This window comes from Dipodomys merriami, unplaced genomic scaffold, assembly GCF_024711535.1.
Source record: "Dipodomys merriami isolate MVZ:Mamm:240054 unplaced genomic scaffold, mDipMer1.0.p SCAF_5, whole genome shotgun sequence".
In the NCBI taxonomy this organism is placed as follows: Eukaryota; Metazoa; Chordata; class Mammalia; order Rodentia; family Heteromyidae; genus Dipodomys; species Dipodomys merriami.
The window spans coordinates 16577585-16604101 of record NW_027206068.1 but is presented as its reverse complement, the minus strand read 5'-3'; the positions used below and the strand labels follow the sequence as shown (position 1 = coordinate 16604101).

The 26517-nt window shown below is 34.8% G+C and overlaps 1 protein-coding gene across 6 annotated transcripts in view; it reads left to right on the top strand.

The window, feature by feature from the left end:
- The window catches only part of Hdac9 (histone deacetylase 9), an 851473-nt gene that overhangs the window by 527819 nt on the left and 297137 nt on the right, over positions 1 to 26517 (top strand). For all 6 annotated transcript variants that reach the window (XM_069996136.1, XM_069996137.1, XM_069996140.1 and 3 more), the window contains one exon: positions 3724 to 3987. In XM_069996136.1, coding sequence (XP_069852237.1) covers positions 3724 to 3987 — 264 coding nt within the window. The remainder of the gene's footprint in view (positions 1 to 3723; positions 3988 to 26517) is intronic.

Here is a 26517-nt window from a genome sequence, read left to right as displayed (position 1 = left end):
GAAGAATTAATTGAGGAATAGAGCAGTGCTGGGCAGCACCGGCACTCATTGGAGGGGGGAAGACAGGGGAAGTAGGGTCATGAATTTCAAGGGCAACACAGAACATGGCTGTGATTGTGCTGTTTCCTAGCTTATTGAGTGGCTTGGGTTTGTCACAGATTTAGAGTTAACTAAGGTTAGAAAGTCTTACTTGTTCAGCAAGCTCCAAGTTGAAGAGGACAGAGGAGTTAAAAGCAATATAAGTAGAAGCTCCTCTAGCAAGGAGAGAAGTAAGACTTAAAAGTTTGAGGACCAGAAGAAAATGCTCAAAAGCTGCCATTGGAGAGAGTGCCAGAGTGAATGTTATGTTTAGGTGGAGAGTAAGAATCTACAGGAAGACATTTAATGAGACCTTCGTATCTCCAAATCTAAGTCAGGCATAGTCAAGCTAGAAAAAACATGTATCATTCCAACTCCAATTTAAAGCAAAGAAATCACATTTTAGTATTTATTTCCTTTGTTCTGACTATTGAATTCCTATTGTCCTTGAGCAGTCAACGTAAGGAGTATTTGTTTTATGCTTCAAATGTCTTTAAGTACATTTTAGAAAAGTATTTTCTTCACTCTTGTACCACATCTGCACAATTCTTGTCTTAAATGCATAGCTGTTTGTATACTACTGTGAAGCTAAAGGAAAGATGGAATGTAGTAGTCCTGGATTTGCATGACACAATTATGGGATCCCAAGAAATTGACTTTAAGAGGAAAAAAAATATGCATAGCTGAATAAAAATGCAAACATTTAAAAGACAAGCCCTAGTTTTGGCAGGGAAGGATAGGAAGACATTCAGTGAGTAACACCCTCTGGTTCTTTAGGAAGAGCAAGGCTACCAGCCGTGAGATCCTAACCGACCTCACTTACCTCAAACCATATGGAAGAATATCTAGATTTGCAAGGGTTTGAGAAGCCTCTCAGAGCAGTTGCCTGAAAGCATCCTGCTGACTTGTTTCCTCCAGACAGCTTTTCACTGAGATGGAGAAATGCTTCCTTTTACTGCCATAGCTTTGCTGGGAAGGTAATTAGGAGCTAGCTCATCAGAGCCAGAAAAAACGTTAGAGGGAGTGAACCAGCCACCCTTAGGAATCAAATAGATACCCCACCACTAGCACACTACCAGCACCACTAACAGCTTCTAGAAGATAGCAAAGTAAATAAATAAATAAAAGCTTACATAGTACATACTACTGAGACAGAAACGGAGGCCACGGAGCACTCAGCCAGTACTCTTTTTTAAATTAAATTAAATTAAATTTTTTTATTGTCAAGGTGATGTACACAGAGGTTTCAGTTACATAAGTAAGGTAATGAGTACATTTCTTCTCCAACTTGTTACCCCTCCCCTCATTTTTCTCCTACTTTCCCTCCCCCAATCACCACCCCAGATCATTTCCAACATATTGTCTGTGAATATCATTGTTGCATTGGTTCCTCCCTCATCCTTTGTCTCATCATTCTATTGTTCCCCTTCCCTTCTCTAATTCAAATAAATATACATACAATACCAGGGCACCAAAATCAAATACAGTGACTTGTAAGCCTGCCTCACAAGTCCTGGCTTACTGGAGAGAGTGGCTCTACTCCCAACAGTACAGGGAAGGGTTAATAGCTAGGAAGACACTATTCACACCATTTGCAGAGTAAAAAAAGAGTTTATCTTTCTGTTGTCCCTCTTCCCAGCTCCAACATGGCTTCTCAGTCCCTTAACCTCCCTAACCACCTTCCTAACCACCAATGGTCTTGTCCTCCAGTTAACCTCAGCTCCCAATAGGGTGACCTTACTTGAAACTACTTTATATGGAACACGCCTCTCACCATCCATTTCAAACACCATTCCATCTTCTGGCACATTCTCAGAGTATTCTTGATGGACAAAGTTCCACTTGCACCCATGCACTTCCTTTGTCTTCTTCAATATGTATCTTACTGAACAAGTAAGACTTACAACCTTAGTAAGCTCTCAATTCGGGCAAGCGTAAGCCACTGAATAAGCTCATACAAATGCAACAGACTCTCCTCACACTTTGCCTTCGGACAAAATGCTCCTATTATTTTCATAACAACACACAAACACACATGTAGTGACACCGAAGAGATCTGTTAGCATGTCTCACATTTGTCTGAGAGATCTACTAGCATGACTCCTTTCCATCCTTGAATCTCATGTCTCATCTTAAACATAAGATATACTCAATGAAGCCTGTTTCCCCGTCTCCATTCCATTGCTATGCCAAGCCATCTGGACTTCTATAAAATCCTACTTTTTTTTTCTTTTAAATTCGCTGTTCTACATAAAAACAAATTGTCCCATACGTAAAAGCAAGAGTAAATTGATTTATCTCTCGGGTTTGTTATTTGAAACACAGTCCAAGCTCCCTGAAAATAGGACAAAGGCCACTCTTTTACTCTTTAGCCAAGGGATCTTGAACATAGGTATTATTGAATAAATGAGTGAAAAGGCCCTATATATAATACAAATGATATATATATATATATATATATATATAAAACATGTATTAGATAGATATAGTGAAATTGAAGAAATCTGTTAGCATTCCTCACCCATTTGAGAGGATGTTGATAGGCCTAAAGAGATCATCCTGAAAAGTCTGGGTGCTTATTTATTCAAAGTTTAAAACGTCTTTAGCTTTTAAAGCCTAGTATTGTGAGTGGGAGGTAAGCTTCAGTTTCAGGTTAAAGGAAAACTGCAATCACGGATTAAGTTGCAATCATTGGCATGTTGCTTATATGACCATTGACTTAGCAAAATACCCTAATTACCCTCACCAATGCAATTCAAGAGTCACAGTTAATCAACCAATAAGACCTCTGTGAAATAGAAGTCTGATGTAAACTCAAATTCTTCTGAGACCTGTTCCCCATTCATTGATCTGTTTGCTACTGGTTAAGTTAGGCATATTATCTGTTGTCTTTTTAATTATTAAGCAATTAATTCATGGGTTTTTGAAGATGAAATATGATGTAACTTATAAAATATCTAAATATTTTTCAAGTAAAGTGATAATTCTTTGTTTCTTTTCTATGATTTAACCCCATTTGGATCTGCTCAGAAAAATATTTTTGTGTTGTCAAATTCCCAAAATCCAAACGCTGTGTAGAAGTTTAGAATTTCAAAACAAATATATCCATGTTTTACAAATATATCCTTGAAGGTAATACTGTAACATTTAGCTGTAAAATTGAGGTAGTTATGAAAGACTAATAGTGTTTGTGTTTGGGGCTTTTGTAGTGGTAGATATCATTTGTTGGGAAATGAGATTAAGGAAGTTTTACATTAGTACACCTTTTCTTTGAGGAAAATATTATTCCTGAGTTTATTTGTATTAAACTGACTTAGTAAAACTTGTCCTTGTGAAAGTTTCATGGTTTCTCTAGACACAGTTTATTTACCAAACAAACAAAAACCCCGTTCCCACCATTTTCTAAATGCATTAGTGAGTGCCTCATTAAAGAAAACAAACAAACCACAGGCAAAACACAAAAAGACCTTATGGTTTGTCCATCAGACAGTATACTAACCTGCTTCAGATTTGGTGTGAGGGAGGAAATCTGTTGCACACAAACTCATTCTGATGATGGCATAGTTATTAGAAATCAAAGTATGATTTGCTTTTCTGTTACCATCAAGAGCTATTGACTTTGAACCCCTGAACGCTCTCTTCTAGCTGCTTTCGAAATCTATTGAACAACTGAAGCAACCAGGCAGTCACCTTGAGGAGGCAGAGGAAGAGCTTCAGGTCGACCAGGCGATGCAGGAAGACAGAGCGCCCTCTAGTGACACCAGCACTAGGAGCGACAGCAGTACTTGTGTGGATGATACACTGGGACAAGTTGGGGCGGTGAAAGTCAAGGAGGAACCCGTGGACAGTGATGAAGATACTCAGATCCAGGAAATGGAATCTGGGGAGCAGGCTGCTTTTATGCAACAGGTAATAGGCAAAGATTTAGCTCCAGGCTTTGTAATTAAAGTCATTATCTGAACATGAAATGAATTGCAGATTTGGGTAAATGGTTATCATTTCCTATCGGGTTCTATCTCTGGATGATTTGATTTTAGTGTTTAAGGATTCTGACTAATACAGGTAAATGTGTACATACCTATTTAGAGCTTTTCATCTCTAAATAGATATCAAGGTTCCATCAAAACACCACATGGTAAGAAAATACCTGTAACACTAAAATCATGCTACTTAATATCCAACTACTTAAAAGGCTTTGAATTCATCCTAAAGCCTGCTATTCTAGTTTCTTCTAAGGAAAACGAACTCATTGTTATTTTTATTTTATGTGTTGAGATCAGTTACTGCTGGATATAGTCTCCAATCTGATCAATGAAGCATTCAGTTAGCTTTTGATTTCTTTGAACATGTAGAATTCAATTTACACATCACTGTACATAATGTATCATATGACAGTCTTGAACACTGTTAAAAAGTAGTCTGCCCTTTCTTCCTCTCTCTCTCTCTTTCTCTGTCTACTTTTTTTTGTTAAGCAAAAATGTTCTGGTTACTCTGCCAGTAATACCTAGTTTATTGTGTAGATTGTAACTGAAAATATTAGGAATACAGGTGTTTTTAAACAATGCAAATTGAAGTCATAATTATAAGTACTACATTATGTATCACATATCACTGGTAATTGCTTTTCTCTTTGTGCAATTTAATGGCATTGTCTATTGAAAGAGGTGAAATGAAGCTGGTGCAAATGTCAGTGAGCAGTCGTGTGCAGCCTTAGTGGTCCAGTCAGATATGTTACCTACAGTACAGAAAACCCAGTGACAGTGTGCTTATCACCTGATGGCAAGTTCAGATCAGTTTGACAAGCAGGTGTATCATGTTCTGTGATCATTTTCAGTAAGCCCTTTTAGATATAATTCTATGATAGATACCCTCTAATTCGGGCAAATGAAAAATTGTGAGAAGTTGGGTGTAACAAGCGTTGACTCCTATATAATGCACCTTCAGAAGGACTATGTCCTTTGATGCAATAAAATACAAACAACTTTGAAGGCAACTGAAGACAATGTTTATTTAAGCCAGTTCTTTGTCAGGTTCCTGCTGTTCTCCTACAGAAAAGTGATTCTGTGAGGCTGAACAGGAAATGCCCTGTGGAAACAGGAAGTCCGAGTGATTCATGTACTGAGGAATGTAGAAAAAAAAATCTGAGGATAGTGTTTTACTCTTTCTGTTTTTAAAGGGCACTCTATGAATTGATTTATTGACTAAGAAAATAACACCACAAGTAGGGAAATTGTTACGGAGGCTTTTCACTGGAACATTTCCTTCATTTTCCCCTTTTGATATGTTTACCTTGTTTTATAGGTTTACTTTTGTTAAGCTAGTTAAAGGTTCGCTGTATTAACATCCCTTTAATATGGATAATCCAAATTGACCTAGAATCTTTGTGAGCTTTTTTTTTCTATTAAAATATTTATATTTCTAAATCTGAGGTATTTTAAGGTGTAGTATCCTATTTCAAAGAAGATATAACAGTTTTGCCAAATATAGACATTGTTCAAATGTATGTTATCGGCACATGATGTTTACATTTTGCTGTGACATTTAAAAATACTTCTTTAAAAATGTTACCGCTAAAGATACATTATCCTTTTTTAAAAAGTCTCCATTCAAATTAAATTAACATAATTAAAAGTTAGAATGAGTTTAAAACTTTTCCATATAATGAAAGGTCCTTCTGATAATTTGACAAATAGCTGAAATAGCTGTAATAGGCAACATTCCCTGTTTCCAACATATTTTGGTTAGTATCTTCCTTCATATTAAAATGACTTTTGTCAGTTGTTTTGCATTAAAAATATGGCATGCCTAAGATAAAATTGTATATTTTTACCATCTCATAAATATTCATTTCCTTCAAAGTCTTTTTTCAAACTTATAAAAAAAAGGGATAGTGCATCTTTTAAAATACATTTTATTTGGGGAGGAACATGTGGCTGAGCAGACTTTTGTATAATATTACTTCAAAGATATGTAATCACAAACAAAAAAAACATCCTATTTTTTATAATGTCATTTGAGAAAGCTTCAGAAGTACAGTTTGTGGACATTAAGTGTTTGAATTTGATAGTCTTTGAATTTAATCAAGAAACTACCTGGAACCAGTGGAAAGGGAAGCTGGACTTAAATAATCTTAGAATTAATTGATAAATGTTTCTTTTAAAATCTACTGTATTTATTATAATTTACACCCTTAGAGGTGATCTCTTGTTTTGTGTTGTAAATATATTGTTTGTATGTTTCCCTTCTTTTCTTCTGTTATGAGTCTCTTCCTTTCTCAAATAAAGTTTTTTTTAAAAGATCCCCTTTCATACATTTGGCTTTGTGTAAACTTGATATATTTAATTGAATTGGAAACTTGTACATTAGGGTCTCATATGCCAAAATATATTGCCATTCATTTTTGTTGAAATAAAGACATTTTGAGCAGTTACTTCTAATAACATTAAAACTAATACATTCAACAAAAAGTGACTTTAAACATTGCCATCAGCCATTATCCAATAGTAAACAAATGTAAAATTTGTTGCCTTTTCCGTTTTTCCAGTGTGATCTTTTCATGCTATGCTAGCATCTTTGGTATTTAAATTTAAATGTCATATTCTAAATATAAAATTTTACCTAAATAGATGTCAGTTCCTAACTCTACTCCTCTTTAAAAATCATTTTAAAAAGCTTAACATGATCCCTTGAATATAACAAGTTATCAATAAATATTTAAATGAATTTCTCCCTAAGCATTATAATAATTATATCTGTTACAGTGAGCTCCTGAACTGCAAATATAAAGTAAAAGTGAGCAAGGTTAAAGGAAAGTAGTAATTAAATGATCTTCCCTTCTGTGCTGACAGTGATTATAACACTATTGTGAAGAAAAATGAGCCAACTCAGGGCAATGATAATTTTCTACGCACACCACACAGGCCGTGAGGTACCTACCATGTTCCTCATTGTTGCCAGCAAGACTTACCCAATGGTGTTCACAGAGTATTACTGTGTATTTGGTTCAGTAGTTTAACAGTTATTTTTCATGTTCTTTGTTTCATTTAATCTAGTAGTTAATAGTGTCCTGTAAGGTAATGATACCTTATGTTACCACAGTGTCACATACAACTGAAGGGTTCTAATTGTTCTGTGTTAAACAATGGGTTATCCTCCATTCTACTATCCATTTGATATTTTGGTTGGAATTTTGGAAATGACATTGAATCTGTGCATGTGATATCCTGAAAATGGATTTTGGACTGTCAAACTGTAAGATTAATTCAATACTTGAGATCCTGAAAAAAAAGGATTAGAAGAACTGATGATAATTTGATAATCGGTATCTGCTTTCTGAAGCATTAGAGGAAGTGACTTTCTTCCGAAAAATAGTTTACCAAGGCTTGTTGGTATAAATAATAGTTTTTCTTTTCCTCTTTTAGCAATAAGAAGCCATCTGCTCATCAGTGAAAGTGATTGCTGAAGTTTAGACTTTCTGGTCATAGAACTGAGAAAGGGAGTCTTTAAGAATTTTTATATTGTTTCATACTCAGTTTTGTTCAAAGGACAACTCATTTTTAAAATCTAATACTTAATAGATGTACTGTTGGGCAATATAGCAATTTTTTTAAGTTTGGCATTTCTTTGTTACTTTTTTCCATAATTAGAGCACACAGTTATAGATGATCATGGTAGGGATTAGTGGTGGGTGTATAGTTGAGGGTTTCCTGTGCTATGTGATTGAGGTCTATAATTGCAACCCATGATAGTCAAGAACTTGGAGGTGAAAAAGAAGGAATTGGAGGCTATCATTTCCTTTACTATTCATATTTCTCTCAAGGGGGAAAGTATAGGAAGTCAATCAGAGAACATAAGCAAATAAAGGGATACAAGGACTGGAACTTTTCAATTAAGCTAAGACTCTACTGTGTTTAGAATGCATAACTTTTGGATCATCTTGATTTACACAAATGCTTTTGCTCTTAGCTATTGCATGCCTTGGTGTTCCAATTATGATTACCAGTTTTTTGTTTCTGTTTATTTATTCAGGTCACACAATCAACTACTAATTGTTTAGTTCTGAAAGCATTGGGGCCTTATGGAATACAATCAAGTCACCAGTTAACAGCAATCTAGTTTTAATTTGAACCCAGACACATATTCTCAACCATGACTACTATGCTGTGTTTATGCAACAATTCCTTTTACAAATCCAATACAAAGCATGATTATTTCTCATTCCTCTCTTCCATACTATCATGTTGCTTATCATTAGCTCTTCACAAAATCTTTTGAGTCAATTATCTCTTATTCACTGTTCTAAAGTATAAGATTTGGGTTCTTTTATTCTAATTCACAAGCAGGGGTTCTAATTCTTATGCACAATATGTTCAGCCACTTGTAGATATAAAAATATGCTTTGTGCAGGTGGCTCATGTCTATAATCCTACCTACTCAAGAGACTAGGATCTGAGAATCACAGTTCCCAGCCAGTCCAGGCAAGAAAGTCAGTGAGACTCTTATCTCCAATTAACCACAAAAGGCTGGAAGTGGAGCTTTGGCTCAAGTGGTAGAGCACTCGTCTTGAGTACATGACGCTCAAAGACAGGGTCCAGAGTTCAAGTGCCAGGACCCAAAAAGCATGGGATTATTTTTCTGAGCAGATCCAGTGCTAGGATGGAGTAAAACAGATAACACTTCAGGTTAATTTTGGGGGGATTGGGAAGAAAAAGGACGTCAGCCAGCCTGGGTCTTCTTTGCTGCTTTTTGCTTTCTTTTTCTTTCTTTCTTTCTTTTTTTTATTGTGAAAATACTGTACAGAGGGGTTACAATTACATGGGCAAGATAATGAGTATATTTCTTATCAAGCATTGTAGCCTCCTCCTTTGTTTCCCCTTCCCATCCCTTCCCATCCTCACCCCCCCCCCCCGCCTGCTTTCTTTTTCAATAAAAGGAGAGTCTAGTTTCTAAGAAGGACACTTTAAAAATGTTTATTCATCTATCAAAGGTATAATTGGTAAATATTTTGACTTATAATAACCTGAACAAAATGCTGTGAAAAGAGAAAGTGTAGTCACTTGTAGAGTTCTAGAGTGTAGAGTTCTAGATCTCTTTCTAATTGGAAAGTGCATTTAATCCTTCTCAGGAAAATGTAAATTTTCCCAAAGGATTTAATCCTGTTGAATCTCCAGTTTTCAAGCCTTTATAAATGTATGATTCATCATGGCTTTCAAGATAGCCAAGAATACTAACCACTTCCTGAATGGTAATAGACTTTCCATCAGATTCCCAGATTCTTTGATTCATAGTTGTGAAAGTGTACTGTCTCATATTTCTTACCTATTTTCTGTTCCTTCTGCATCTGGAGTCAGCTATAGAGTTTTCTACTACACTTGTTGATATTAGTTGACAGTGTTTGTCCTTTAAATTTTTTTAAAATATAAATTATTTAGCTTATTTCCACACCTTTAGGTGACAAAGACATGGCAAATCCTTTTTCTTCACAGTTTCAGAGCTGGTTTTTGGTACCGTTGGGGGGACAAAATTCATGATATAAAATTCACCATTTTAGCCATGTTGAAGTATACACATTTCTAAAATATTCACCATGCTCTACAATCCTCCTTACTAATTCCAGAATTTTCTGTCTTCCCTTCCACTTAAGCAGTTACTCAACCACCAACCCCTGATAACTGTTCATCTATTTACTTCTGTATGGATTTCTCTATCATGTACCTTTCACATACATGAAACCAGACATCAGTGGTTGCCTTTTGTCTCTGACTTTTTCTCTTTATTTGAAGGTTCACACATGTAGTAACTATTCAGAAGTTTATTTCTTATGGTGAAATAATAACTATCTGTTGTTTATCATTTTATCAGTTGGACACTTGGATGGTTTCTACTTTTAGTCTGCTATAGACAATTTAGCTATAAATGCTCATGTCCAAGTTTTTGAGTTAACATATTTAAAAAGAATTCTCTTCAATATGTATCTAGAAGCAACATTTCTGGGTCATGTCTGACTTTTAAGAATATTTTCTTTTCGCTTTCGTGATATAAATTCTCTATATCCTCTCCAACATATTTTTTTTCTCACTTTTGGCTGGTAAGCAGGCTAATGTGCATGAATAGTACCACTTTTTCTTTGACTTCTCTGTTTACCTATGGCTTTCCTTATTGGCCATTTATTTAATTTCCCTGGAGAAATATTTACTCAAGTTCTTTGCTCATTTTTTAATTGGATTATCTGTCTGTTTGTTATTGACATGTACAAGTCAATAAATGTATTGTCTTTGCTAGAGCCTTATTAAAAATATCAGTTACAAATAAACTGCTATTCTACACATTTAAATTTTTTTCTCAATAGTATCTCTTGATGCACAGCTATTTTTCTTTACTGAAAGTTAAAATGTCTTTTTTTTTGAATTGTGCATTTGATATTGTATTTAAGAAACAATTGCTGAGTGCTGGTGCTCACGCCTGTCAGCCTAGCTTTTCAGAAGGTTGAGATCGATCATGGTTCAAAGCCAGTCCAGGCAGGAAAGTCTATGAGACTCTTATCTCCAATTAACCATGCAAAAACTGAAAGTAGAGCTATGGCTCAAAGTGATAGAGCTCTATCTTTGAGCAAAAAGAGCTCAGGGACAGTGCCCAGGCCCTGAGTACAAGCCCCACGACCAACAACAAGAAATGGTGATCTAAGCCATACTCACAAACATTTCTGCTATGCTTCCACTTCATAGCACTCATTTTCAGGTCTTAGGCCTTTTTGTGTACCTGCCAGTACTAGAACTTGAACTCAGGGCCTCATGCTCAAGCTTGGCTTTTTTGCTTAAGGCTGGTACTTTAACACTTGAGTTGCACTCCAACTTTTAATGGTTTAACCTTGTGTCCAGGCACTCACCACTAATCTAATGTCATCACTTACAAGGAATAGTTCATTTCCAGTGGAGGCTCCGATCAATAGGGCCTATATCAAGCTTTGTTCTCTCTCTCTCTCTGGGAAGTCTTGGCTTGCTTTCTCCAGTTGTGCTTTGCTTCTCAATTATACAGTCTGATTTCTCACCACCCCAGTTCTGCAGTCTCCTTGGAATAAAATCTGTACAACTTCCCCTGTAGTTCTTTAAGTATTACTTTGGCATCATTATATTTTTTTGACTTTTAAGCTAGATAAATATATTGTGTTCCTTCTCATTCCTAGTCCTATCCTGGAAATTTGTATACTGTTCCATTTAAACTGCTTTTGAATGATTTTCCCTTTTCATTCTCTTATTCTCAGAAAAAAAATAGCTAAAGGCCATTGTATTCCCTATTACTTTAATGATCACTTTTGCATTATGTTTTACTTGGCAGACTAGGGGCTGTCTTTATATATAACATTTTGTTTACTCTGGCTCTAGTAAAGATGACTACTATCTAATTTTCATATTCAGCCAGTGCTACATGATGAAAAACATTTCTTGACGGATCTCTTATTAGATATTACTCATAATAGGATTGGTTTTTCTTAATTTATGTTCATAAGGGAATCTTTGGCTATTTTGTAATATTCAGCACTTATTTTTAAGATGAAATCTCAATGCTCACTTTCTGAATTCATTTTGTATTTCCATGTGTCTATTAATTTTTTTGTATATATGCTAATGCTGGAGCTTGAACTCAATGCCTGAGAACAGTCCCTTAGGATTTTTGCTCAAGACCAGCACTCTACCACTTGAACCACAGCTCCACTTTCAGTTTTTTGGTAGTTATTTCAAGATGAAGTGTAACAGACTTTTCTGTCCAGGCTGGATTTGAACCTCAGTCCTAAGATGTTAGCTTCCTGAATAGCTAGAATTATAGGTGTAAGCCATCAGTGCCTAGCTCTTGTATTGAAATTTTTTAAAAATTGGAGTTTAGTGAGATTATTCATAGTAGATTCATGTTCCTTATAGAGTGAATTAATTTTACCATTGTGCATTTAATTACAGAAAAACTTATGGGAATGGAAATTGATCTGTATTTGTTGGTGTATGTCTCTGACCTTGGAAATTGAGAGCTGTGTTATCTTTTGAGAGGCACGCATGCAACTTCCTCGCTGTGAACTTCCTTGCTGTGAATTGCCTCTTAGTAACTGTCACAGTAAATCTGAAGTCAGACACTGAAGGTCCAGCTGCAACTTCATCCCCCCACTAACAAGCAACTTTTTTAATGCTACCAAAGCCTCAGTCACTCATTTGTTAAATGTGATCAGCAATTGTAATTTTAAATAAATTATGCATTTAATCCCTACTCTACTATCAATTAATGGGGAAACAAAATGCAGAAATCTGGCATAGCTTAGTAGCCTACAAGAATTTTCCTGTCACTTAGTATTAGAGTCAACCTTTGACGTCAATAATGCTAAGATCGTCTCTGTCTTTGCTTTCAAAGCTCTGGGAACTTTTTTTGTTCTATGTCAAGCTTGGGGAAAGAATTTAGTAGGAGAAATCATGCAATGGTTTTTTGACCTTAAATACTTTGCTTCCTGATTTTGAATAGTCTTTGGTCCTGGCTCTATTAATTTCATTGAAGTGTCTTAAATGTGTGTTGATCATGGAGTGGCACTTATCAAATCCTTTGTTTATATTTTGTGAATTAAAGAACCTTTAACATTCAGTTTCCTGATGCATATTTTAGGTGGCTTGATTTTTGGGTCATTATTTACATTGTTTAACAAATGTAAGTCTTTTAATTTTTACTTTCTTTACCCCCATATCTCCATGCATTTTACATCTTTATATACACATAGAAAATAGGTAAACTTCAGTGTGATCACTATGGTATGAAAGCAGGTACTGACTTTTGTTTCTCCTCAGCAAAAACCTTGCCCAGGAATTAAAAAACCATCCACTTTCTAATGTTCTGGGTTTTGTTCTCTGATAATTAGAGCTAAACTTTTCAAAATGAGATTTGTACTGGTCACTAAACTTCCTAAATCTTATTGAGTTTTTAATCTACTTTTCAAAAGTACGACTTACAAAAATCTACTCATTGTGTTTGTATAGTTTGATGAATTTTGACAAATGTATACACCATGATCTTACATGTACAACATTTACATCACTGAAGAATTCCCTCCTGCTTCCTTTTTAATCAAACCCCACAACCACTCTCCATACTGCGCGGGCAACTATTGGCCTGTTTTCTGTCATTTTTCCTTGCTTTCATTTTTCTAGGATTCCATATAAATGAATCACGTAAAAAATAAAAATGAAATATCCTTGATATTTTTGGTTTAGGTTTTATTTTTATTAAAAATGATGTTGATATCCATCTATCATCTAGCTAGCTAGCTATCATCTATAGACATAGATAAACATACATTTAAACATATATCTGCAGAGTATATATTCCATAATACAGTCTATTTTGTTGCTAAGGAATGTATTCACTGTATGGATACGTTTTAGATATTATAGATGCATTGATTTACTGGTGGAAATTTAGCATATTTACAGTAAGGCTGATAATCAGTTGAGCTTCTCTGAATATTACATGTGCTTTGTTGTAGACATTTGTTTTTATTTCTTTGAGTAATTACCTGGGAGTAGAGTTGCTGAGTTGCATGCTAAAAGTTTATTTAATTTCACGAGAAAGAGCCAAACTATTTGTAATTGGTTATTATTTTACATTTACATCAACAATGTTTGAAAAGTTTTATCACTGTAAAATTTTTGTCCAAACTTGGTATTGTCAGATTTTTTTTAAACTGTCTGTATTCAGCAGATATTAGTGGAATCATTGTCGTTTTAGATTGTGTTCCTTTAAAAATCTAGTGATATTGAACATCTTTTTATATATTTATTTGAAATTTGGTACTTTTTCAATTCAGTTATGTTTTGTATTCTTATGTTGTGTGTGTATTTACTATTTTCCTTAGGAGTAATATATACTTCGGATCCAAAATATATGGATTTTGGATAAATACATTTCTGGAAATGTGTGTTGTCAATATTTCAGCCACTCCAAACATTGTCTTACTTTTTAAAGAGCAGATGATTTTTTTATTAAGAAATCAACTGAATATATATGAGTGCACAAATTTCTGAACTTTTTTATTTTTATCCATTACATACTAATTTCATAGAATCTTGATTACTGTTGATATACAGTCCATCTTAAACATGTGGTTGTTTTTAGTACTTTCTTATTGTCTTTCTGGGTTTTCAGCTATGTGTTTATTTGGTTTATGAATGCAACTTTCTTTGTTTCTTTGTGTTATATCTTGCTTTGTCTCCCTGATCTTTTTGTGTTTTTAAAATGTGCAATTTCTAACTTCTAATAAAATATCAGGCCTTACTTCTTTTGGTATTTTTACCTGTTTCATAGTTTCTCTTTCGCATTTGGTACTAAATTCCATGCATGGCAGACTTCTTAATATTGGTTCACAGATCTCTAAGTCCTGTTCATTTTTCTTTTTCCTCCCTGTGTTTCAGTTTACATATCTTCTATTTCTATGCATATCTTTTGCTTCCTGGTGGAGAAGCCTTTGTTAGCCACATACAGTGGAATTTTCCTTCAAACACATTTTTCATATTTAGAAGTTTTCTTTAGTTCTTTTATCCATTTTCATTATTGCCTTTTTATATTCATGTTGATCTTTAATTCTTTGAAATCATTTTTGGTAATTTGGTCTCTGCAATTTCTCATACTGCTATTTCTGCTTCAGTTTTTTTGGAGCATAGTTTCTTGCTCCGATTAAGGACAAGTCAGTCTTTGTTAGATGGTAGACAACTTAAATTTACTGTATTTTTTTAAAAGAATACATGATATGTGAAAAGTTCAAGAGATGTTCTTTTTATTTTATTTTATTTATTTTTAATAAGTTTTTTATTGTGAAAATACCGTACAGAGGGGTTATAGTTACATGGGCAAGGTAATGAGTACATTTCTTATCAAGCACTGTTGCCTCCTCTTTGTTCTCCCCTACCTTGTTCTTAAGTGTTGGTAGGAGAGGCCAGTGATTGTTCTTGCGCTCACTTCAGTGGATCTCTCATTTGTTGATTTGAGTTTTCTGAGTCCCCATGGAATGCCCTGAATGTCATAGAGATGTATAACCCCTGCAAGTGATTAGTCTGAACCTGGAGCCCTGGGAAAAACAATGAGAATGGGAAAGAAGGAAGGTGTAAGACAAAAATACAAATACAATGGATCTCGGGGAACATAGATTTTCCTGCTTAGCCTTAGATCTCTTTATTTGGAAAGCTGCTGAATTGCTACTTCCTACTTACCTGTCACCATTTTCTCATAGTTTTTGAATTGTTTGAGTTTGCTGATCTTTTTATAGAAATAATTACTTTCCACTGTGAATGTGGGGGAAGACACCTGAATTGTGGCTTATACAGAACCAAGTAAACACAAATTGAATAAGCCAGGTAACTCATGTGTTTTGTTTTGTTTTTTGTTTTTTGTGTCCAGTCGTGGGGCCTGAACTCTGGGCCTGGGCGCTGTCCCTCAGCTCTTCAGCTCAAGGCTAGCACTCTACTACTTGAACCACAGTGCCACTTTCGGCATTTTTCTTTTTGCTTATGTGGTGCTGAGGAATCGAACCCAGGGCCTCATGTATGCAAGGCAAGCTCTCTACCACTGAGCCACCTTCCCAGCCCAATTCATGTGTTTTTAGATCAACTTTATTCTGCAAAGACATGAAATAAAAGGATGAAAATAAGAATACTGCTGGGTGTACTGAAACTCAAGTCTCAGTTTAATTAGAACAACTGAATGACTCCCTTTCTTTTACTCAGAAATCTTTCTTCTTTTTTGGGAGTAATGAGGTTTGGACTTAGAGCTTTGTGCTTGCTAAGCAAGTATGCTACCGATTAAGCTATGTCTCCTGAGCTTTGTGTTCAATTTGGGGCCTCTTTGGACCTCTAGCCTCCTATCTCTGTTTCCTAAATAGTTGGAATTACAGGTATCTACCATCACACCTGCATTGTCTGTTGAGATAGTGTCATGCTGACTTTCTGCCTGGGCTAACCTCATACCATAATCGTCCTGTCTGCATTTTTAGAGTAAGCAGGATAAAAGGCATTGATTACTATGCTCAGCCTTTTTCTATGTAATATTGAACCCCCTTTGAATTCAGTATATTTTTAATATTTTTATTGTTAAGATACTGTGTAGAGGGGTTACAGGTTACGGTCACATGAGTAAGGTAATGAATACATTTCCTTCTCTTTTGTTTATTCCCTAGTATCCCTTCCCTCCCCATCACCCTAATTCCTCCCTTACTCCTTCCCCCCAGAAGTTGTAACGTTCCTTTTTAATAGTGTCTTGTGTGTCTCGTTACAATGGATCAGCCTGTATCCTTGTCTCAGCATTTTTTTATGTCCCTTCCTCTCCCCAAATTACCCTATGTCTTCTATATACATTTTTCAGTATATTTTTATAGCAAAAGATTATACAACATTATACTAGAACATGACCCGTGAATTCCATCAATTTTTTTTTGTGTGAAAATACCGTACAGAGGGGTTGCAATTACATGGGCAAGGTAATGAGTACATTTCTTATCAAGCATTGCAGCCTCCTCCTTTGTTTCCCCTTCCCACCCCTTCCCATCACCTCCATCCTTCCCTTTTCCACCCCCGCGCCACAGTTGTAAAGTTCGTTTTTCGACCTAATGTCTTGTACATCTCATTGTGGCAATGGGTCCACCTGTATCCCTATTTAAACAATTTGTTTTTTCCCTTCCCCTCCACAAATTATACCAACATCAAATACAGTGAAAACAGGAGGTACATACAGGGGGAGGTACATACAAAGCAACAAAGAAATATCTTATAAATATGTTAGAAACAATAGCAAGAAAGAAAAACCATTTGAGTCCTTATCTTGGGGTTCATTTCGCCTAACATCACCTTATCTGACCTTTTCTGCTTGTTGCAGACATATACTAGTTGTTACAAATAAGGGAAACCATGGGACCTATATTTCTTTGGGCTTGGCTTACTTCACTTAATATAAATTTTTCCAAGTCTTTCCATTTCCTAACAAATGGGGCAATGTCATTCTTTCTGATGGAGGCATAGAATTCCATTGTGCATATATACCACATTTTTAATTCTAATAAAAAGACATGTATGACAGCATAAAAAAGCAAGGAATATTTGTGATATCTAAATACTAGATATAATCAATGTAGTGTTTATCAGAGAATAAATAGAATTTATATTTTGTAAGTATTATTTTATAAAACAGTTTATTACCACATAATTTGCATATCACAATTTAAAGTGTTCAATCCAATCTTAGTGTGATAAGAGTTGTGACCACCACAATCTGTTGATTTTAGAGCCTTGTCATCTATGAAAAAGAATGTATAATCATTATTATTCACCCTTATCTCCCACATACCTCTCTGCCAAATGCCCTGTCTTTAGCAATCAGTTATCTATTTTCTGTCTCTGTGAATGTGTCTATTCTGTACACATTTAAAATCTATCTATCCCTCCTATTTACTTGTTTATATATATATATATATATATATATATATATATTTCAAAATATCTCATCGCTCCCTTACTCAAAACCACTCAAACTTTTGGAAGCAAACATTCTGCTTTTCATTTTTATGCATCTACTTAAAAAAATCCATACATGAAAGCTATAGTAAATAAAACAACATGGAATTGATGAAAAAGAGACATTGACTTTGAAATAATAAATAAATATATAAAAATAATATCAATAATTCATGTTTACAACCAACTAAATCTATACAAAGGTGCCAAAAATGATATTCAATAAAACTAACATTTGTAATCAATGTTTGGAAAAGTGGAAAAGGCACAAGAATAAAAGTAGATACTTGAGTCACCTCATAGACCATGTAATAAGTTAGCTCATGTGGATTATTTAAGTATAAGATCCCTCTAACTATGAAATCATTAGAACACATAGAGGAAACATTTCATGACATGGGTCTGTGCAATGATTTTTTTTTGCATATCATTTTAAAAGCAACAAAAACAAATGTAGACAGATGGGATGATGTAAACATAGAAAGCTTTACAGCAAAGGAAACAAAGCCAACAAAGGAGAAAAGACTTTCCTTGGAATAGGAGAAAATATTTGATTTATACGTTAGATAAGCATAGATATCTAACATTTGTGAGGAATTGAAGGAACTCAATAGCAAGAAAACAATTAGTAAAAAATCAGAGAATAAATAGAATTTGTATTTTATAAGTGTAGTGTTTTATAAAGCAGTTTATTAACATATACTTTGCATAAAATTAGTAAAAAATTATTAAAGCACCTGAACAGACATTTCTCAAAAGTAGATGTACAAATGGCTGTTTGGTTTGTGAAAGAAAATAGGAAGTTCAATATTACTCACCTTCAGAGACATGCAAATGGAAAAGACATGACTCACTTCACACTTGTACAAGTGACTTTAATCAAAAATACTTAGATGGGGATTGGTGCATTGTCTGTGGGATTGTGAATTATTAGGACAGACATATGGAAAACAGTATGGAGGTTGAAAATAAAACTTCCATAGGATCCAGCAATCCCACTTCTGTGTAAATACCAAAAAGAAATGAAATGAGTATATAGGGTAGGAGAAGCCTGCTCTCCCAAGGTCATTCTACTATGCACAGTAGCCTGGTTATAGAATGAGCATCCATGTCTGTGAACAAACGGGTGCATAAAAATGGACACATACACAATGAGATACTATGCAACCAGAGCGAAGAATGAAATCCTAGATAATCTTGGAGAACAATTCTCCAAGTGACATAAGCCAGCCACAGAAATACAAATACATATCCGCTCACTCGTGAGAATCTAAAATCATTGTGTGCACAAATTTTGTTTTTATTTAAACAGATAAGCCATTGTTTACAAGGATTTGAACTTGTTTTTATCTTAAACTGAAATTGCCTTGCAATTCTTTTCTTTTTTAATTTTTTAAATTTAATTTTATTGTCAAGATGATGTACAGAAGGGTTACAGTTTCACATACAAAGTAATCAGTACATTTCTTTTTTATATTTTTATGTTTTATTTTAATATTTTTATTGTAAAGATGCTGAACAGAGGGCTTACAGCTACATGAGTAAGGTAATGAGTACATTTCGTGTCGAACATTGTTACCTTTCCTTTGTTTTTCTCCCACTATCCTTTCCCTTCTCCTCTCATCCCCCCCACCCCTCAAAATTGAAAAGTTCATTTCCAATATAGTGTCTTGTGAGTATCAATGTTGCAATGTCCATCCTTTGTCCTTGTTTCAGCATTTTGTTGTCCCAATCAGATAAATGTATATACAAGATGCAGGATACCAGAATCAAAGACAGTGGTTGCCAGAGATAAACCAATGGGAAAAGAAAAATGAAATAAAATAAAACAAAGGAACCAAATATAGTACATTGGCGACAACAAGGTCAACAACCCCTCCCCCTCCAAAAAAAAAAAAAAAAAAAGAAAAGAAGACCTGTTGTTTCCATGTCTTGGAGTTCATTTCAACTAAGCATCATTTTGTATGGTTATATGTACATAGCTATTGGACTATTATGATTTTTTTGTCAGGACTATCCAATGTATACACTAATGATTACACATGAGGGAAACCATAAAGTCCATGTTTCTTTGGGTCTGGCTTACTTCATTTAATATGATTTTTCCCAAGTCTTTCCTATCAGAAAGAATGACTTGGCCACTTTTGTAAGGAAATATTGAACATTGTTATCCCTTCCCTTGTTTTTCTCCCACTTTCTCTTCCCCCTTCAAACTCGCCCCCTCCCAAGTTGTAAGGTTCATTTCCAACATATTGTCTTGTGAGTATCACTGTTGTGTTGGTTTGCCCTTTATCATTTGTCTCACCATTTGTTGTTCCCCTTCTTGTTCTTTGGTGTTGATACTGGGGCTTGAACTCAGGATTTTAAGCTCCTGCTTAGCTTTTTAAATCAAGGTTGGCCCTCTTACTCTAAGAACCACACTTACAGTTCCAGGTTTTTTTGTTTGTTTTGTTTTGTTTTGTTGCTAATTAATGGGAGATAAGAGACTTTCTGCCCAGATTGGCTTCCAGCCACAATCCTCAAATCTCAGCCTCCTCAGTAGCTATGATTATAGAATTGAGCCATCAGCAACTTGGCTTTGCCTTGCAAACTTCTAATTCAGGATCTCTGTTATTCTGTCTGCCTTTATTTTTCCATCAGAACACTTAGTTACATCTTTTTTCATCCAGGTGACAATTACGGTTTCATAATTCTTGCTTTTTACATTAGAAAACAATGCTAATGGAAATCATGGTGTGTAAGAATTGACCTATGGGGATCCTTCTAGAAACACGAGAAGTATGGATACTGTTGTCTTGATTTCAAACCTACAATTGGAATGAAGAATTTAGAGGAAATTATTCTGTTGAGTGGTAAATTCTGAGGATACTCGGAGGACAGTTTATCAAAAACATGCTCAAGATTATTATGAATTTTCCCATTTTATCCGTTAATTTAAGTTGGGTAATGAGTAGGGAGGATGCAGAGTCATAGGAAATTAGCAATTCATTTTATTTTAATGGATTCAAAATCATTGAGGTTTTTATTTGGTATATGAAAGCAGCTAGAATACTGACTTGAGTTAAATTGTTGGTGAACCTAGAGAAATGTCTTCTCCATTTTCTTTATTTTCTGTGGACATTTACATGGCTATGAAGGGAATGTGGGAAGTTCTTGGACACTTGGTGTTAAAGCCAGTGTTAAAGCCTAGGGAGATTCTGTAATATTCTACTTTTTGATTCCTGGATGGCATGTTAATATTGTATCTTTTTTAATGGCTATACTTCTCCCCCCTTTACTAATATAAAAGATTTACTGTTACAGTTTGTGTGTGGTCAGGCAGTGGTATATGGAAAAGCTGTTTCCTGCTATTTAATCTAATTAGTCCAATCACATGCCAGCCTTCGGGCAGGTCACTGGACTTCTGAGGCTCTTTGTCTGACAGAGAGATGGACAATATCTTGGCTTTGTTTGGATGCTGGGGATACTGCAAATAAAACCACTGAAATTCTGACTGTTTGTTTAGCCAACTCTTTGCATTTTCTACCATTTGGCTTTGATTTTGCTTGGGGGGGGGGGAAAGATGGCATTTTGGCCTTGGATAAATAAGAAAGATATAAAAAGAGCTCTTGCTCTGTGGTTTCATAAACAGTTTAGAGCATCTTTATCTTCTAGTCAGATTTTTGTATGCATTTGTTACTGCTTGGCCAGCAGAAACCAAAGACCGTTTATATCAGCATCATTACTGAACCAACTTAGCTGACAGACTGTCACTTTAATCCAAGCCTCCTTTTGGGGGTCATATATACATACATACACATATATGTGTATATGTATACACACATTTATAGGTATGTGTGTGTGATTTTTTTCTTCTTGTTAAATATCTAAATCTTTTATGGACTTCACTGTTTCAGAGAATTCACTTTTTCAGTGAATTTATTGTTGAAGAAGATGAACAGAGTCCAATTTTCACATTATGATTTTAACTTTTATTGTTAAAGATATTTAAATTTGTTTCCTCCTTAAATATTGAATCAATATGTACAAACTTAAATTTCTTTTGAATCATCTTTAGGTTACATCCTTATGACATTCCCAAGAATTCTAAAGTTCTAAAAATTGTGAAGAACAGTTGAAAAGAAATAGATTACGATTACCTGTTGTAACTGAAGAACGTATCTGCAGTAAAGATTATTGCTTAAATTTCCAGAAAACACAAATACTTCCATGAATCAAAGTGACCTGTCCAAGGTGATAAAATCAATTGAACATCTAGATTTTATAATTGGGTATTTTGTTAATCAATGCTACATGTACAGTTTAGAATTTCAGACAAGTTTGCCAATAGACTTAAAACTGCACCAAGAACATTACCAAGCACTGATTCTTGTAATTAGAGTCATAAATTAAAATTATTTGCAGCAAATCTGACTCAAATTCTCTTTATACATCATCCTAAAATTTTATTTTATGTACAGTTAGGATTGTATAGCTACATGTATAAATTGCCCAATGGTTCTCAATATTTTTAGTTGCAGTTTGGCCTAATAAATACTAATAGTGGAGATCAGTTCAATAAAAGCACACTAAACAGCTATCCCACACTGGGCCTCTGTCAGTGATTGCTAAAGAACATCAAAGTGGCTTGAACCCATCATCTTAGCTACTCAAGAAGTGGAGATGCAGAGAACTCCAGATCCCAGCCTGCCCAAGCAAAAGGTGAAAGAAAAATAACTAAAGCAAAATGGGACAAGGATGTGACTCAAATGCTAGGGGGGAGACCATGAGTTCAAATCCCAATTGCACCACCACCAAAAAAAAATAGAGACAATATCAGATATCTCTATTGCCTTCCAAATGAATAATCTCTTTTCAAAATGAAGAGATAAGTAAGTGATGAAAGTCTTTGCATTTCCTAGCAAATGGGAAAATGTCATTCTTCCTGATGGAGGCATAGAATTCTTTTATATATATATATATATATATATATATATATATATATATATATATATATATATATCACATTTTCTTGATCCATTCATCTACTGAAGGGCATCTGAGTTGGTTCCATATCTTAGCTATGGTAAATAATGCTGCAATAAACATAGTTGTGCTGGTAGCCTTAGTATGGCCTTGTTTGTGATCATTTGAGTAAATGCCCAAAAGTGGGATTGCTGGGTCATAGGGGAGCTCTATGTGGAGTCTTTTGAGGAACTTCCATACTGCTTTCCAAAGTGTTTGAACAAGTTTTCACTCCTACCCCCCTCCAGCATCTGTTGTTAATAGATTTCTTGATTATAGCCATTCTAACTAGGGTGAGGTGGAATCTCAAAGTTGTGTTCATTTGCATTTCTTTTTATGGCTAGAGAGGTTGAGCATTTCTTCATGTGTCTATTGGCCATTCTTATTTCATCTTCAGAGAAGTTTCTCTTTAAGTCATTAGTCCACTTATTTATCAGGCAGTTGTTTCTTTGAGGGTGTGTTGTTAGGGGATTTAATGTTTTGAGTTCCAAGTATATTTTAGATATGAGACCCTTGTCTGTTATATGGCTAGTGAAGATCTTCTCCCAATCCATGGGCTTTCTATTGATCTTGCTAGCTATGTGCTTTGCCATACAGAAGCTTTGCAACTTCATACAATACCATTTGTCCAATCTTTCTTTGATTTGTTATGTTTCTGGGTCTCTATTAAGAAAATTTTGGCCTGTGCCAAGGAGAAGTAGAGTTTCTCCTATTCCATCCTGTAATGTTTTCAGAGTGTCTGCTTTGACTCCAAGGTCTTTGATCTATTGGAATTGATTCTAGTGCAGGGTGATATATATGGATCTAGCTTTAGTTTTATACAGGTGAATAACCAATTTTTCCAGCACCATTTACTGATGAGGCTGTCATTTTTCCATCCTATTTTTTTTAACTCCCTTATCAAAGATTAGGTGGCTATAGGTTTGTAGGTTCATTTCTGGGTTTTCAGTTCTATTCCATTGGTCCTCAGGTCTGTCCTTGTGCCAGTATCAAGTTGTTTTGATTACTATGGCTTTATAGTAGAGTTTGAAATTTGGTATTGATATTCCTCCAGCACTGTTCTTCCTGTTAAGGATCATTTTTGCTATTCTGGGTCTAAAGAAACATAGGTCCCATGGTTTCAATTATTTGCAATAACTAGTACATATGTAGGACAAGCAGAAAAGGCCAAAAGCTAGGTACATAGGACCAGATAAGATGATGTTAAGCAAAATGAACCCTAAGATAGGAACACAAATATCTTTTTTCTTTCTTGCTATCATTTCTAATGCATTTATAATGTACCATGTGATTTTTTTTCTGTTGCTTTGTATGTTCCTCCCCCCATGGTATAACCCCTATTTTCACTATATTTGATGTTGGTGCCCAGCATCTTGTATATACATGTCTCTAATTTGGGGAGGGGAAGGGAAAAAACAAAATGCTTAAATAAGGATACAGGTTGAACATTGTAACAATGAGATGTACAAAACACTATGTTGAAAATGAACTTTGCAACCTGGGGGGTGGGTAAGGGAGATAGTTATGGAGTTGGGAGGGAAGGGATGGTAGGGGGAAAACAAAGGAGGAGGCAAAAATACTCAATAGGAAATGTACTCATTACCTTGCTCATGTAACTAACCCCTCTGTACAACATTTTTACAATAAAAAAGTACAAAAAACCCAAATAATGAAAATACAAGGTCATTAGTAACACCATGGTAAAAAAAAATACATAAGGCACAAAATCTCTATAAAGCTTGATTAAAATCTTGCTGCTTGTTGAACTGAGATCAAAACCCACACATGGAGTCCTTTCTCTTTCCAGAAAACATAGATATCTGGAGAATATTCAGATGTCAGCATAGGGAGACACCTTGAATATGACATCCCCAAAGAATGAGAATAGGTTTTTTATTATCCCTACTTGATGGTACATGTCTTCTGGGATCCACTATGACTGGAAAATTGCTTCCATTGATAATTATAATAAGTATTTCTTTGTCTTATGATAATGAGAAAGTACCTATTTTGTTAAAGACTAATAAAGTGTTTGTATTTCTTTTACTCACTAAAAGAGTAGGTGATTATAGGTAGAAATCACATTATTTCCACTCTGCTTTTACCAAGCTGAAGCCCTCAGAATTTGAGATGCCCTTTATGATATATTTCCATTTGTGAATTTTTAAATTTTCAATTTTTAAAGAAAATCAAAACTATCAATGGAAAGAAAACACTTGCTTAGCACACCAACCAGTTCCTTGTGATGATTTAAAGATTTCTCTTGTACCTTTACTTCAAGCAAAGCATTTAATTCATTTCCATTTTTATTTGCATATATTTTTAGCTGTATAAAGCAGCTTTATTGTTATCTTTCCACGTATTCATACAACAAATCCTGATTAAACCTTTCCCTAATAATATATCTCCTAGATGTAAGGTTGAGGGCTTAAAAATGAAGACAGGGATTTATTCAATGGCTTGGGAACTCTATTGTTTTCCTCAAAGGACAATTGGATAATAAAATGACCACACATTTATCCTCCACAAAACTCACGGTGTATCTGTATCCTTATCCACATATCAATCTATCTAGATAGATCTCTAGATTAGATAGTTGATAGAAAGATTTGCCAGTTATCTGTCTATTTGTGTACTTTCCCTTTTGTATCACAGAATATACCCCATAATGTTGTGTCCTAAAGTGAATCTTCCATCTCTGTAATCATTTCTATTGATTTTAAACAAGTTGAAATGTAACTGAAAATACTTTCTCCATATAACATGCTTCTCTGTCTGGTTTAATGTAGTTTTCTTTTCCATATTTCTTTTCATCCTCAAGGTTTTGTTGTTGAAACAACTATGATTGAATCTCTCTTTGAATATAATTCTGCTCTCTAGCAGAAACTCTTCTCTGCCTAACAGTATCTTACCACAGCCTCTAGGAAGGTTCACTGGAGCTCATGGAAATAAAGATAACCACATACAACATTTCTCTGGCTACAGAGTCCATTGGAGTGTCCCGGTTTTCACAAAATGGGAGTATCCTTTAGCATCCACCATGTGGTGCTTTTCTGCCTGGCTCCAGCCAGATACCTTATCCATTACCTGAGAGAAACAGCCCCCCCTAACTAAGCTGGGCTGTGACCTGTAGTTGTTAAGATAGGGAGAGCTAGTCTTCTCTTGTGCTTGGCCCTCAACTGGTCCCTTAGCTTGTTGCATGCTGCATTGTCCTCATTTGTGAATTGACCAGTAATCTTTACTTTCTAGGAAAGGCTGTGCTTTGTCACACACCTGACATGTAAAGATGGTGCTTATACCCAGATTTATGGACAGCTAATCAAGCAGATAGACCATACTTAGATTTAAATGTTCGCTTTTTCTTTTATGTTTATATGATTTCCTCCAAAAATTCCAACTGTTAAAAGTAAAACTCTCATTGAATGTTTAAATAAATGTCAAGTGAATGCTAATTTACTATTTTTGTCATAGAATTGGCAAATAGATTTCTTCCTAAAAGGCAGGAAGATGGAAGAATGTATTTTACACAGTTTTTTTATTTCTCAAGAGTGAAAATAACTCTGCTAAATTAGTTATAAAATATATGTAAAAATAGTCATCGTGTGGCAGTACGTAATTTTTTTAACAAAAAGCACTATCAAAAAATAGTATAGAATGACAAAATTTTATTAATGGAAGACATTGTCCACAATAGATGAAAATACCAACAAAGGTAGCATATCTTCAGAGGTAATGAAGCACCAAACACCATGCCTAATAATACACATATTATAACGTGTTCTTCATCATTTATTTACAAATTTAGAAATAGGGGTTCCAGAGGGGTTAAATGGTTACATAAATTCATATGCTTAGAATGTTTGAATGGGATAGAATTAATATTTCAACCCCAGTACAAATTTAGAAGGAT